This window comes from Dendrobates tinctorius, unplaced genomic scaffold, assembly GCF_039654945.1.
Source record: "Dendrobates tinctorius isolate UK_male_01 unplaced genomic scaffold, ASM3965494v1 ptg000223l, whole genome shotgun sequence".
NCBI classification, from domain to species: Eukaryota; Metazoa; Chordata; class Amphibia; order Anura; family Dendrobatidae; genus Dendrobates; species Dendrobates tinctorius.
Window position 1 is genome coordinate 3,660,265 of NW_027361890.1, and position 14,731 is coordinate 3,674,995.

General features: G+C 40.0%; 1 protein-coding gene across 1 annotated transcript in view; it reads right to left on the reverse strand.

Moving 5' to 3' along the window:
• Nucleotides 1-14,731, reverse strand: part of LOC141059050 (uncharacterized) — a 144,810-nt gene that overhangs the window by 7,233 nt on the left and 122,846 nt on the right. Inside the window, exons 12-15 of the mRNA XM_073555259.1 lie at nt 10,994-11,061; nt 10,553-10,607; nt 10,268-10,331; nt 10,112-10,173 (exon numbers count right to left, since the gene is read on the reverse strand). Of these exons, the coding sequence (XP_073411360.1) occupies nt 10,112-10,173; nt 10,268-10,331; nt 10,553-10,607; nt 10,994-11,061 (249 nt within the window). The remainder of the gene's footprint in view (nt 1-10,111; nt 10,174-10,267; nt 10,332-10,552; nt 10,608-10,993; nt 11,062-14,731) is intronic.

A 14,731-nucleotide genomic window follows, 5' to 3' on the forward strand; every position in this document is an offset into this window, starting at 1 on the left:
TATGCCTTATGCAAGCCTCATTTGTGTGCATTTCCACTGGGCAGCCGGACCACAAATGGTTACTGGCTGTCCTCATGAGTGGAATGCACCTGTGCTGCCTAAACCTTTATCAATGGGGTTCTGCTGCATCCTGCCAGTGCATCAGTCAGGGTTTGGTGAGTTACCTTTCAAATGATTTTTTATGGATTTTTTTCTGATTAGTGTTTGTTTATATTTAGTGTTAGGGACTCACAATATCTGGGGACCCTTGACGTTGGGTTGTGAGCTTATCTGCTTTGGCCAAAATAGTAACCAATACCCCATATCTATTTATCTTTTTTGCACTTTTCAGCAGGATGCAGCCAGAACCCTTTATATTTGGCTTGGTTCCTTGTGTGTTGCATGTATCTATAGTGCAGAGCAGCCCGCCTGCTAATACTATGGGCGTGATCAATAGGCTGCTCAGACACTTTTGCATCACATTTATCAGTGTGACTTATGCCTTATGCAAGCCTCATCTGTGTGCATTTCCACTGGGCAGCCGGACCACAAATGGTTACTGGCTGTCCTCATCAGTGGAATGCACCTGTGCTGCCTAAACCTTTATCAATGGGGTTCTGCTGCGTCCTGCCAGTGCATTAGTCAGGGTTTGGTGAGTTACCTTTCAAATGATTTTTTATGGATTTTTTTTCTGATTACACTTTCAAAATACTTACGTTCCAAATTTCTTCAGGATTAGATTTGTCCATAGTGTAATATGTGATTTGTGTTACATTACTGTGGTATGTAAAACTAAAAAAAACCTTTGAAAAAATCTTATGGATTCAATTATTCATCCATACAGTTCTATGCAATTCTTGTTACATTATGGTGGTATATAAAACTCCCCAAAAAATTCCAAAATGTTTTATGGATTGAATTAGTCATACATACAGTTTAGCATGCTTTGTGTAAAATTACAGTGGATTAAAATTTTTAAAAACCGCTTGGTATGGTACAGTTTACAAAATATTTTTGTTCCAAAAATTGACTATTTTCATAAATACTGTGAAATTTCATTGGTTTGAACTAAAAAAAAAAACAAAATTGGCTTGAGATGTAGAAATTTTGTTGGTTAAAAATTGTCTATTGCCACATATACTCTAGAACTTGGTTTATGTTTAATTTCATTGGTTTGAAATAAAAACCTAAATTGGCCTGCTACAGTTGTTTGTACAAAAATTGACTACTGTCATATACTGTAGACTGTAGAGTTTGGTTTGTGTGACATTTCACTGGTTTGAAATGAAAAAAACAAAAATTGTCCAGCTGCAGGTGTACAAATTTGGTCCTTCGGTGTTCATTCCCCAGCCACTATTGTTTCTCCCATTGTGGCGGCTCCAACTTGTACCAGCACATGTCCAGGAATACCCTTACCAACGCGGTTACTGGAATTATCTACTTAATTTATTAAAGTCAATTCGTCCCGCAAAAAACAAGCTCTCACATGACTCTGTTGACCGAAATATGGAAAAATTATAGCTCCCAAAATATTGGGAAGTAAAAATTTGGAGAAAAAAAAATTAGTGTTTGACAACTGCCAAACATATAACTCAAAGAACATGAAGAATAGTCACCTAATCACTTAAAACACACGAGGAATGTTGTAAAAAATAAATAATATAAATTCTTCACCTGCTGTTTATTTGTTCACAATGGTATTTATTCTGCCTTCCAAAGGTCGCAGTAAGGCTTGGCGCACATTTATCCTGATGAGCGCTTACATCAGGGTTTCTGTGTAAATTTCTGAAATATGTGATTCAAACAAAAACCCAGGCGGAAGATTCCCTATAATGAAGCATATGGAGTCACTATGGATGCCGTCTGGCCTATGATACGGTGAGTCCATCTTTTTAGATGTGCATAAAAGTGCAGTTGGCCAGTTTTGTGCTCTTCTGAAAAGAAGTACACAGTTTAACAGAGATAAGAGTCCAGAGTAACTCTACTGCTGCATTATAGTGAATGGATTCCTCAGGGGTTTCATTTGAATGGAAATATAGGGGGCTTCCACGTTACTGGTAGTACAAAGCCTCTGGAAAAACGAAATGGCTCCTCACCCTCCAAAAGAAATTCAGCAAATTCTGTGCTCCTAAATCCAAATCCCCCCCTCCCTTCTGAGCCCCAGTGTGCCTAAACCACATATAGCATCCATGTATTTGGCATTTCTGTAGCTATGAGAGCCCTCCTAATTTATGGGTGCATATCTCCAGAAGCATGAGGTGGGCATAATGTGCTGGTCACTCAAAGGTACTGGACACTACAACGTACTCGTCTTTACAACATCCACTGCTACTTGTTTCTAGAAAGCACCCAGGCATCAAAATCATCACTACACCTGTAGATAAGTTCCCAAAGGGGTACAATTTTCAAAATGGGGTCACTTGAAGGGATTCTTCTCTTCTAATGCTTAGGAGTTCTGTATATGGAGTCCACAAACTATTCTAGCAAAATCTGCACTCCAGAAGGCAAATAGAGCTCCGTCCCTCCTGAGCCTCACCGTGTGGCTAAGCAGTACTGTAGAGCCACATATAGGGTATTGCCACGTTTAGTAGAAATTGTGGGACACATTTGGAGAAATTTTTACCCACTTATTGTGTGAAAATATAATATCTGGGGCTAAAACAAAATTTTGGTGTTAAAACTGCAATAATGTTTTCTTCACCGCACAATGATATAAAATTATGTGACACACCCAATATGGACTCAATATGATCACTGCACCCCTAGATGAATTTGTTGAGAGGTTTAGTTTTTAAAATGGGGTCACTCTCTCCCAGTGGGTCATGGCACCTGCAAACCACAACAGTAGAATCTGTACTATAATATTGTGCTCCTTCCCTTCTGAGTTTTGCACTGTGCCTGAAAAGTACTTCCAGATTACATGCAGGGTATTGGTGCACTCAGGAAAAAATGGACCTCATTTTGTTGTAAAAATTTCTCTTATTAGTCAGTAGAAAAATGTAAAACTTGGGGCTGAAACAACATTTTAGTGGTAAAAATGCAATTCACTGCTCAAAGATATAAAATTCTGTGAGGCACATGTGGTGTCAATGTTATCATTGCACCCCTAGATGAATTCATTGGGGGTTGTAGTTTGTAAAATGGAGGGTTTCTGTTGTTCTGGCACCTCAGGGGCTCTGCCAATGTGACATGGCACCCTCAAAACATTCCAGCAAAATCTGAACTCCAATATAGTGCTTCTTCCCTTCTGAGCTTTGCACTGTGCATAATAATAAGCAAAGAGGAGAAAAACCAGTGTATAGATGTCCAAAATATGGTGAAAAGTCACAAAGCTTTTATTTAATAACACAGGTTAAAAATGGCACAATGGCAAGCAAAGGGTGACACAATAAGAAGCAGAGCTAAAAGGTACACTATAGGGCCCTCATACCCAGAATCATATATTGTAACACCTGGTAATAAGGATGGAAGTAGTTAAAACTCTCTTCGGAAAATTGCCCTGATGGAGGTAAGATTCCTCCCTCAATTCGCCCACGATCTACCAAATTTCCATCTTTGTCTTCATGTGCTAACATCGATATGTTCATCCGGGTGGCTACGAAGGAGTTGTACAAAATCCCCAGCTTTATTGTCGGGGATAATCTTACAAGGGAGGAAAGATGTAGATTGGGAGTTTTACAAAAATTGCCGGGTGTGCTTATTAAACCGGCTGACAAGGGTGGTAATGTCATCCTGTGGCCAGTTGAGATGTACGAGAGGGAGGCATTTCGTCAATTAAATGACAAGACCTGTTACAGGAGGCTGACATATAACCCCCTCTCAGCATATTCTTCTCAGCTGGAGACTATTTTGAAAAGATCTCTACAGGATGGCATTATCACCAAGTCATTATTTTCAGCACTATTAGTCCCAGAACCAACGATCCCTACACTATACTTACTCCCAAAGATACATAAGGGCATCTCTGTGCCACCCGGGTGACCTATTGTATCTGGACGGGGCAACTTTCTGGAGAACATTAATAGATGAATAGATTATCATCTACAGCCTCTTGTGACCAGCCTCCCTTCCTTCCTCCGTGACACTGGAGATTTGCTGCGCAGGGTCGACGGGCTTTGCCTTGAGGGTGATACTCTTCTAGTTTCAGCAGATGTGGAGTCCCTCTATACTAATATTAGACATACTGATGGTCTGAGAGCTGTGAGATTTTTTTCTCAATACATCTGGCCTGTCATTGGGCCTGAGGGACCTTCTGCTGGAACTATTAGAGTTCACCTTCACACACAATTTTTTTGTGTTCAAGGGGTCCTTCTACCTGCAGCTCCAGGGTACCGAAATGGGGGCGGCCTTTGTGCCCACCTATGCTGGTCTCTTTCTGGGGCTGTGGGAGAGGGATCTTTTTGTCTGATGAGGGCGTGTCAGTGTGCCGTGTCCCTTTTTGGACACGGTACATTGATGACGTCTTCTTCATCTGGCAGGGCACGCCTGTCGACCTTGAGCAGCTTGTATCCAGTGTAAACAACAACGATCGTAACATTCATCTTACGTTTGTATATAATCCAAATGTTTTGGATTTTCTGGACATTACGGTAAGGAGGGACCCTGCCGGGTTTCTGCAGACTGACATCTTCAGAAAAACTACAGCTACAAATTCCTTGCTTCACGTTACATCGTCACATCCGGAGCATGTTATCAAAGCAGTCCCCATTGACAGTTTTTACGACTACGTCGTATCTGCTCTACGGATGAAACTTTTTTTCATCGTGCGGAAGAGCTTCGTCAACGCTTTTTGGATCGTGGATACAGTCGTAAATCTGTTAAGAGAGCATTTAATCGGGCAAAGCATGCCTCCAGACAGGACTTATTGTATAAACCTTGGTCACCTGAGGTATCTAGGGGGAAACAGCTAGTGAGGTTTGTTACCACCTTTAATTCTAGATCCAACGCTGTTCGATCTGCCCTACAAAAGGCATGGCCCATCCTCCGTATTGATCCAGTCATCAATAAATTTATCACAGAGAGAACGTCTATGGCGTTTCGATGGGAGAAAAATTTGAGAGACCATTTGGTCTCAAGTCACTATTCTGGAGGTCAAAAACCCACATTCTTGGATGGTTTCAACCCCAGGCCCCAGGGCTGGTTGTGTTCCATGTAGCCACTGTGTTGCTTGCCCCAACATTCTTCGCTGTGATAATTTCAGCAACTCAGATGGTGGTCAAGTTTTCACCATCAGACAGCGCATTACATGCACAACAAGGTACGTTGTGTATTATGCAACGTGTCCTTGTGACCTTATTTATGTGGGCCTAACTACACGCCAACTAAAGGTCTGGGTAAGAGAGCATGTGTTGGGGATTCAGGCAGCACAGGGCCACATGGACGACTCAACTTTGAGGACTATTCCCAGACACTTCAAAGATCACTATAAGTGTGATTCAACCTTATTTAAGGTATGTGGTATTGAGGCTCTGAGAATAGACATCCGTGGTGGGGGTTTATCCAAGAGACTGGGTAAATTGGAAGCGAGGTGGATCTGGAAATTAAAAACGGTCCATCCACACGGTTTAAATGAGTGTCTGTCGTTTGTTCACTTTTTATAAAAAAATATTTTTTCCATGCTCCTCCTCTGTTGCTGTCGTTTGGGTGTCACAATTTGTGTCATTGGTTTTAATTATTGTTTTTATTTCAGTTTAATGTCTGGCACTTTTTCCATGGCTGAGTTGCGGTTGTTCGGTTTTCCTGATGGACTTGATGGACATTTTTTTCCTAAGAAAGATGAAGACTGGTGGTCCTTTATCCTTACCTCATCGAGAGAATTGTTGTGCCGGAGGTCCCATGTACCTCTTGGTGCACATTTCCAATGAAGAATCTTATATATATATATATATATATATATATATATATATATATATATGTGTAATTAGGACTTTTGAACATATCTCTTTATTACAGCCAAGTGTCATCTGTATTAGGGATATTATCATGTGTGTTCAACTTTAGTGAAGGATTTATATATATATATATATATATATATATATATATATATATATATATATGTACTTATTTATATAATTGTGACTTTCGCATATATTTCTTATTTTGGCCAAGTGTCATCTGTATTGGAGTTGCTAGCATTTATCTAATCCATGCCTTCTAGCACGATATATCGTACATGAATAGACATTAATATTTCTGTCTATGCTATAGGTATTTTCACCCATGTTACTACTTTACTTGTTTGCTGTTCTTATAGATATACCTTTGCCTACCTAGGACTTGCGCTTTTGCATGGTGTTTAATTATGTATGCTATGCCATGTAATGTTTTCTTCTATTGTGCGAGTTCTATTATATTTTCTTACCCCATTGTCTATTTTAGACATTACACATCAATATATGCCCCTCTGTGTTCCCTCACATTGGGTACTTTATCATTTTTTGCTAATTTTGTGCGCCACATATTGCTTTGTATAGATCTGGCGTTTTTCCCTGCTAGTTGCCCTTTTCCATTATGGCCGCGGTTGTCCTCTGTTCATCTGCGCATGCGTGGGTTGACGCGCCTCCCGCTCTGCCTCCGTCTGCCTGTGGTCTGGCGTCTGACGTCACGGGGCCCCGTGCACTGTCAGCGCCAGCCTAGGCAGCTATGGAGTTTGGGGGGGTTTGGCTGCGTCTCCCCACCTGATTGGCGCTATGTTTTAATGACCCCTATATATAGCGCTCTTAGCGGCCCACTGACACACCCCCTGAGGAAGGAAGATTATTCCAAAACATACGTCGGGGTTTTTCAGAGCTTGGGGTCCAGTGTCCTCCCCTCCTGGTATGTGTCTGTGTAGTTTTTGGTCTAAGCAATTTGACTTCCTTGAGTATAGCTGTCCGGTTGGGGATTATACCCCGTATTGTACCATAAACTGGCCTGCTATTTATTATGTGCTGTGGCCATTAGATCATTATAATTAAATATCAGATAAATAGATTTAACTATTTCCATCCATATAACCAGGTGTTACAATATATGATTCTGGATATGAGGGCCCTATAGATACTGTGTACCTTTTAGCTCTGCTTCTAATTGTGTCACCCTTTGCTTGCCATTGTGCCATTTTTAACCTGTGTTGTTAAATAAAAGCTTTGTGACTTTTCACCATATTTTGGACATCTATGCACTGTTTTTTTCTCCTCTTTGCTTATGTCTATTTGCAGTGTGTCTTGCACTGATCTATTATGGGCTGATATTAGTGTTTCTACCATGATTTGAATTTACTGACAAATAACATATGATGTTACTCTGTCTCAGCCCTGTGGTCTGTCATTTATGTTTATCACTGTGCATAATAAGTAATTTTCCCCTAACATATTGGATATCGTGTGCTCAGGAGAAAATGCACAACAAATTACAAAGTGCAATTTCTCCTGTTACTCTTATGAAAATGCAAAATTTGGGGTAAACATTTTTGTGGAGAAAATGTGATTTTTAATTTTCACGGCTCAACATTATAAACTTCTATGAAACATCTGGGGATTCAAAGTGCTCACCACACATCTAAATACATTCCATAAGGGGTCTAGTTCGCAAAATGTGGTCACTTGTATGGGGTTTCCACTGTTTAGGCACATCAGGGGCTCTGCAAATGGGACATGGAGTCCACTAATGATTTCAGCAAATTTTGTGTTCAAAAAGTCAAATGACGCTCCTTCCCTTCCATGTACTCCCATGCACATAAACAGTAGTTTTCTTCATCATATGGGGTATCAGAGAACTCAGGAGAAATTTCACAACAAATTGTATGGTGCAATTTCTTCTGTTACTCTTATGAAAATCTAAAAGTTTGGGCTAAAACATTTTTTTTATTTTAATGGCTCAGTTATAGACCTCTGTGAAGAACCTGGGGTTTCAATGTGCTCACCATACATCTAGATAAGTTACCTGAAGGGTCTAGTTTCCAAAATAGTGTCACTTATGGGGCATTTTCAGGGTTTAGCCACATCAGGGACTCACCAAATGGGGCGTGGTCTTCAATAATTGTTCCAGCAAATTTTGCATTCAAAAAGTCAAATTGTGCTACTTCTCTTCCAAGCTCTGCTATGCCCCCAAACAGTGGTTTTCCCCTATATCTAGGGTATTGGCATGCTCAGAAGAGATTGCCCAAAAAAAGTCGGGATCCATTTTTCTTGTTACCCTTGCTAAAATAACAAAAAATTCGGTCTAAAGTAAAATTTTTGTGAAAAAAAAAAAAGTTAAATGTTCATTTTTTTTTTTCTCAGAATCAGTGGGATCTGCTGAAGCATTCTAGAGTTATTACCTCATAAAATGACAGTGGTCAGAATTATAAAAATTGGCCCAGTCATTACCGTGCAAACTACCTTGGGGTACAAAGGGGTTTAAAGTTCAATATTTGAATGAGGCTGCCAGTTGTTGCCTTTTATGGTCTATGAATGACTGGATGACCCTGCTTAGAATTTTTTCCTGGTTTTCCTGTGTAGATATACCACAACTACACTTCTTACATTTTTTGAGACACTCCAGTTGGTGCCTTTAAGGGTGTATAGTTGACCCTTTCTGTAATTATTTGCAGGCTTTGCACTGTGTGCAGAGCTTTTATGAGTGTAGGAGTAATAAAACTACACTTTGTCCACAATGAATGAGGCACTACAGATAGTGCCTTCACGGGTGTATGGATGACTCTGCTTGTAATTTTGAGCAGGATTTGTACTAAGTGCATAGCATTTATGAGAGTAGGAGTATCTCTACATAGGCAAGACCAAAGAGCTTTATAACGATGTCAGGGACAAGATCATCAAGATCATAGACCTGCATAAAGCTGGAATGGGCTAAAAAGCCATAAGTAAGATGCTGGGTGAGAAGAAGACAACTGTTGGTGCAATAGTAAGAAAATAGAAGAAATACATAATGATTGTCAATTGACATTGATCTGGGGCACCATGTAAAATCTCACCTCGAGGGGTGATCATGAGGAAGGTGAGAGATCAGCCTAAAACTACACAGGGGGACCTTGTTAATGATCTCAAGGCAGCTGGGACCACAGTCACCAAGAAAACCATTGGTAGCACATTATATTACATAAAGATTTAAAATCTTGTAATGCCTGCAAGGTTCACCTGATCAAGAAGGCTCATGGGTAAGCCCGTCTGAAGTTTGCCAGTGAACACCTGGTTGATTCTGTGAGTGATTGGGAGAAGATGCTGTGGTGAGATGCGATTAAAAATTGAGGTCTTTGGCATTGACTCAATTTGCTGTGTTTGGAGAAAGGGAAATGCTGCCTATGACCCAAATGAACATCGTCCCCACTGTCAAGCATAAAGGTGCAAACATTGTTTTGGGGGGTTTCTCTGCTTAGGGCTCAGGACTAATTCACTGAATCAATGCGAGAATGGATGGAGCCATGTACCATAAAATCCTGAGGGACAACCTACTTCCCTCTGCCAGGGCATTGAAAATGGGTCGTGGCTGGGTCTTCCAGCAAGACAATGACTCAAAACATACAGCCAAGGCAAAAAAAGGAGTGGCTCAAAAAGAAGCACAGTCTCAAGACCTTAATCACATAGAAAACTTGTGGAGGGAGTTGAAGCTCCAAGTTGCCAAGCAAGATCCTCAAAATCTTAATTATTTAAAGATGATCTGCAAAGAAGAGTGGACCAAAATTCCTCCTGACATGTGCGCAAACCTCATCATAAACTACAAAATAGTCTGACTGCTGTGCTTGCCAACAAGAGTTTTGCTACCAAGTATTAAGTCTTGTTTGCCACAGGGATCTAATACTTATTTCTTACTGCAAAATGCAAATAAATGTATATAATTTATACAATGTGATTTTCTGGATTTTATTTTTGATATTCTGTCTCTCAATGTTAAAATTAACCTACCCTTAAAATTATAGACTGTTCATGTTTTTGTCAGTGGGCAAGCTTAAAAAATCAGCAAGGGATCAAATACTTATTTCACCCACTGCATAAACATGATTGGGCCAGTTTGGTGGTAAAACTTTACTGTCCAAAGCAGAACACTGACCTTAACTTTATGTTTATGTTATTTTTATTAACACTGTATCCAAAGTTTAATGAAAATGCATGTTCATTTGGAATCTATAGTCATAGGAAACAAATATAGCTCTTACCAACTTCACAACTACTTGTGAGCAAAGATTCCCAAACGGTATTCTGACACGGGTTGACAAATCTAGGGAAGGAATTGTAATAGTCAAACTTTATTAGAAACCCTTAAAATATTGTATTTTTAAAGTAAAATCTCCTTAATGCTCCGGTAAACTTACCTTTCATGGCAGGATAAATTGTTTTGTAGTTTAGTCTTGTTATAAGCAATTTAAGGTATTCGTACTGTAAAAACACAAAGATTTTCAACATTTAATAAGTAAAACTAAAAGAAAAAAGAACACATTGAGGAAAAACATTAAAATAGTGCTTGCCAGAAAAAAACTCCACCTTTGGAAACCTTATAGAAGCTTTTTTGAAATGGGGAGTGGAGTAATCCTAACCTGGACAGATAATGAATGTTCTCATGAATTTTGTCGAGAAATCATCCTACTTTTGTTACTTACATCAAGATCACCAGAATTTCCAATTTCACTTTTCCAAGTGTGTATAACTTCATGTCTAAAATACAAAATATTATATATCACAGATTGACTTGTAGTAATTCTGTTTCTAATTTCTGTTTCTAATATGCATTACGTGGCACAGTAAAAGCAAGCAACGTCACTCACTTTCATTGCAAGTAAAATGCCACAATGCAAAAAAGCTATGACACTTCTCAATATGCAATGGATTTTGGAATCTCATAACAGAGAAGACAGTGTCTGTATGACAATAAAGTTTCTCTTCTAAAATGCTCAATCTGTAAAAGTAACTAAACATTACAAAAATACTTCAAAATAAAAAATGGGATTGACTAGGCTAGAATGCTCATTAATGAATAACTTTACAGAAGATATTGATGATCACGTCTGTATAAGCTAATATGTTTTAAGATCCACACGTACCCAGATGGCAGTAAATTTAATTTCAGTTCTCCATTAGTTAACAGATATTCTACTATTAGATTTTCTCCCTGGAAAACAACAGTGGGAGAAAATCAAGGCAGCGAGACATAAGACATACAGTATAATTGTATTATTCCATGAAAAGAAATGGCAACTTTAGTAGTAGGAAGTCAGCTAAAATGTATTGATGTGTAAGAGGGTAACATAGTAACATAGTTATTAAGGTTGAAGGGAGACTTTAAGTCCATCTAGTTCAACCCATATCCTGTCCTAACCTGCCCTAACATGTTGATCCAAAGGAAGGCAAAAAAAACCCCATGTGGCAAACAGTAAGCTTCACATTGGGGAAAAAAATTCCTTCCCGACTCCACATACGGCAATCAGACTAGCTCCCTGGATCAACGCAATATTAAGGAAACTAGTGTATATACCCTCTAATATTATACTTTTCAAGAAAGGCATCCAGTCTCTTCTTAAATTTTAGTAGGGAATCACTCATTACAACATCATATGGCAGAGAGTTCCATAGTCTCACTGCTCTTACAGTAAAGAATCCGCATCTGTGAGTATGCTTAAACCTTCTTTCCTCCAGACGTAGAGGATGCCCCCTTGTCCCTGTCACAGGTCTAAGAGTAAAAAGATCATTAGAAAGATCTTTGTACTGTCCCCGCATATATTTATACATTGTAATAAGATCACCCCTAAGCCTTCGATTCTCCAAACTAAATAACCCCAAGTGTAATAACCTGTCTTGGTATTGCAGACCCCCTAGTTCCCTAATAACCTTGGTCGCTCTTCTCTGCACCCGCTCCAGTTCAGCTATGTCTATCTTATACTCCGGAGACAAGAACTGTACACAGTATTCGAAGTGTGGTCGCACTAGTGACTCATATAGAGGTAAAATTATGTTCTCATGAGCATCTATGCCTCTTTTATTGCATCCCATTATTTTATTTGCCTTTGCAGCAGCTGCCTGACACTGGCCACTAAATGTGAGATTGTCGTCCTCCCATACACCCAGGTCCTTTTCAGTGACAGTTTTGTCTAGTGTTTTACAATTAAGCACATACTTATACATCTTATTCGTTCTACCCAAGTGCATGACCTTACATTTATCCCCATTAAAGCTCATTTGCCATTTAACAGCCCAAGCTTCTAGTTTACATAAATCCTCCTGTAATATAAAATTGTCCTCCTCTGTACTGATTACCCTGCAGAGTTTAGTGTCATCTGCAAATATTGAAATTCTACACTCTATGCCCCCTACAAGGTCATTAATAAATATGTTAAAAAGAAGCGGGCCCAAAACTGACCCCTGTGGTACCCCACTGCTAACTGTGACCCAGTCCGAGTGTGCTCCATTAATAACCACCCTTTGTTTCCTATCCCTGAGCCAGCTCTTAATCCACCTACACATATTTTCCCCTATCCCCATTGTTCTCATTTTATGTATCAACCTTTTGTGTGGCACCATATCAAAAGCTTTTGAAAAGTCCATGTACACCACGTCCACTGCATTCCCTTGGTCCAGTCCGGAACTTACCTCTTCATAAAAGCTTATTAGATTAGTCTGACAGGAACGGTCCCTTGTAAACCCACGTTGATATTGGGTCATGAGGTTATTCTTCTCCAGATACGCCAATATAGTATCTCTTAGAAAACCCTCCAGGATTTTATCTACAGTTGAGGTTAAACTTACTGGCCTATAATTTCCAAGTTCAGTTTTTGTCCCCTTTTTGAATATTTGTACCACATTTGCTATACGCCAGTCTTGTGGTACAGACCCTGTTATTATGGAATCCTTAAAGATTAAAAATAGTGGTCTATCTATGACTGTGCTTAATTCCTGCAGTACTCGGGGGTGTATCCCATCCGGGCCCGGGGATTTGTCAATTTTAGTGATTTTTAGACACCGCAGTACTTCCTGCTGGGTTAAGCAGGTGACATTGAGTTCTATTCCCCCCCAGAAGATGTTGAGGCAAAATGGTAATGGTTATTATTGTGTGCAGTATGTTTTTTGTGGTAACAAGTGTTAATTTCTCTGTGTAATACAGTACTAAATGAAAGCCACAAGATGTCACTGTCCTCCTTTTTTACTGTTGTGCAGAACTGGGTGAAAGGTTAAGTTTGACAAGCAACAGTGATACAGAGCATTATGACAGGGTTAACTTTAGGGATGGCCCATAATGAGGATTGTGGGTTAGTGACAGGAAGAAGTCCAGAGAGTTTAAGTGGAGAAGGCTAATGAGTGAGGAGAGTCACAGGTGTCAGCTGATGGAAGTATTTTTCAGTCAGTGCCTGTGCAATAAATAAATATAAAAATGGGGTCCCCACACAGTTTTTTAAATTATTTAAATAATTTAAAAAATGTCATGAGATCCCCGCATTTTTGTCAACCAGCCAAGCTAAAGCAGACAGCTGGGGGCTGGTATTCTCAAGCTGGTAAGGGGCCATTGATATTAGTCCCACCAGCAAGCAGTCAGCTCAAAAAAGGCGGATCTTTTAGATGCATCAATTTTGGCAGTGGCAAATGGGGTCCTATTTGTGGGGTTGATGTCACCTTTCTATTCTTAGATGACATCAAGCCCATATGTAATAAATGGTGAGTCCATAAGACACCTATCCATTATTAACCCCATAGTCATATTGTAAATAAACACAGAGCGAGAATAAAGTCTTTTATTTGAAATAAAAATACATGCTGTTTTTACTTTTATATTTTAAAAAAGTTATACTCACCTTATGCCTATTCCACTGAAGCCTTCGTCCCCTGTAAAAAAATTAGAAAATAATCAACAACAATTCTCACCTAACGCCCATTCCATTGAGGCCCTGGTCTCCTGTAAAAAAAAGCAAAATAAAAAAAATATCTGTCACCTGTCCAACATACTGTCCTACTCCATAATCCATGTAAGCAAAATTTGTTTTTCAACCTGGACAGTGCCAAAGTGTGACCATCCAGGCTTAAAACCAAGAGAGAATGAGCTGCTGTGATTGCAGCATCAAAGAATAGTGGTGATGCCATCGAGGTTACCGCAGGTCGCTGAGGCTGCGCTCCCATCACTACTTGCATCATGAGAAAATTCTCACGGTGCAGTGCTGAGCTCGGTGAGTTCACAGAAAAAAATTCTCACAGTGAACTGTGGAGAACTCTCTGATCTCAGGGCTGCACTTTTAAGGCTGGTTTATAAATATTTAGGGGGAGACCCCACACCTTTTTTTAAAATTATTTATTTAAGCCTTTTCTGACATCAGATGTGCTATTCTGTCCATGTGCACTGGGACAATTTGACCATGGATGTAATAGTATGTCTTAGCGATTGGCCGCGAACACGGGTGGTGTGCGGCCGATCGCGGCCAGATGTCAGCTGATTCTCACAGCTGACACCTGGCACTAAGTGCCAGGAGTGGTCATGTACTGCTCCCGGCACTTTAACCCCAAAATGCTGCGATCGAACACAATTGCAGCATTCCGGGAGCAGGTAGAGGGCTGACAGCCCCTCTGTCTTTGGATCGGAGATCCCGTGGCATGGCACGGGGTCCCGATCACTGCCATAGTAACCCGATGTTGCCATGATGACATCTGGGATACCAGAGCTGAGAAACTTTAGTGCATGATCAGGATGTCTTTCAGGTCAGTGTGCACTAAAGTGCAGCGCTAACGGCTTCTATAGCAAGCAGATGCTGCTTCATCTGCATGCTATAGAAGCGATCAGCCTGCAAAAAATAATTGTCCTG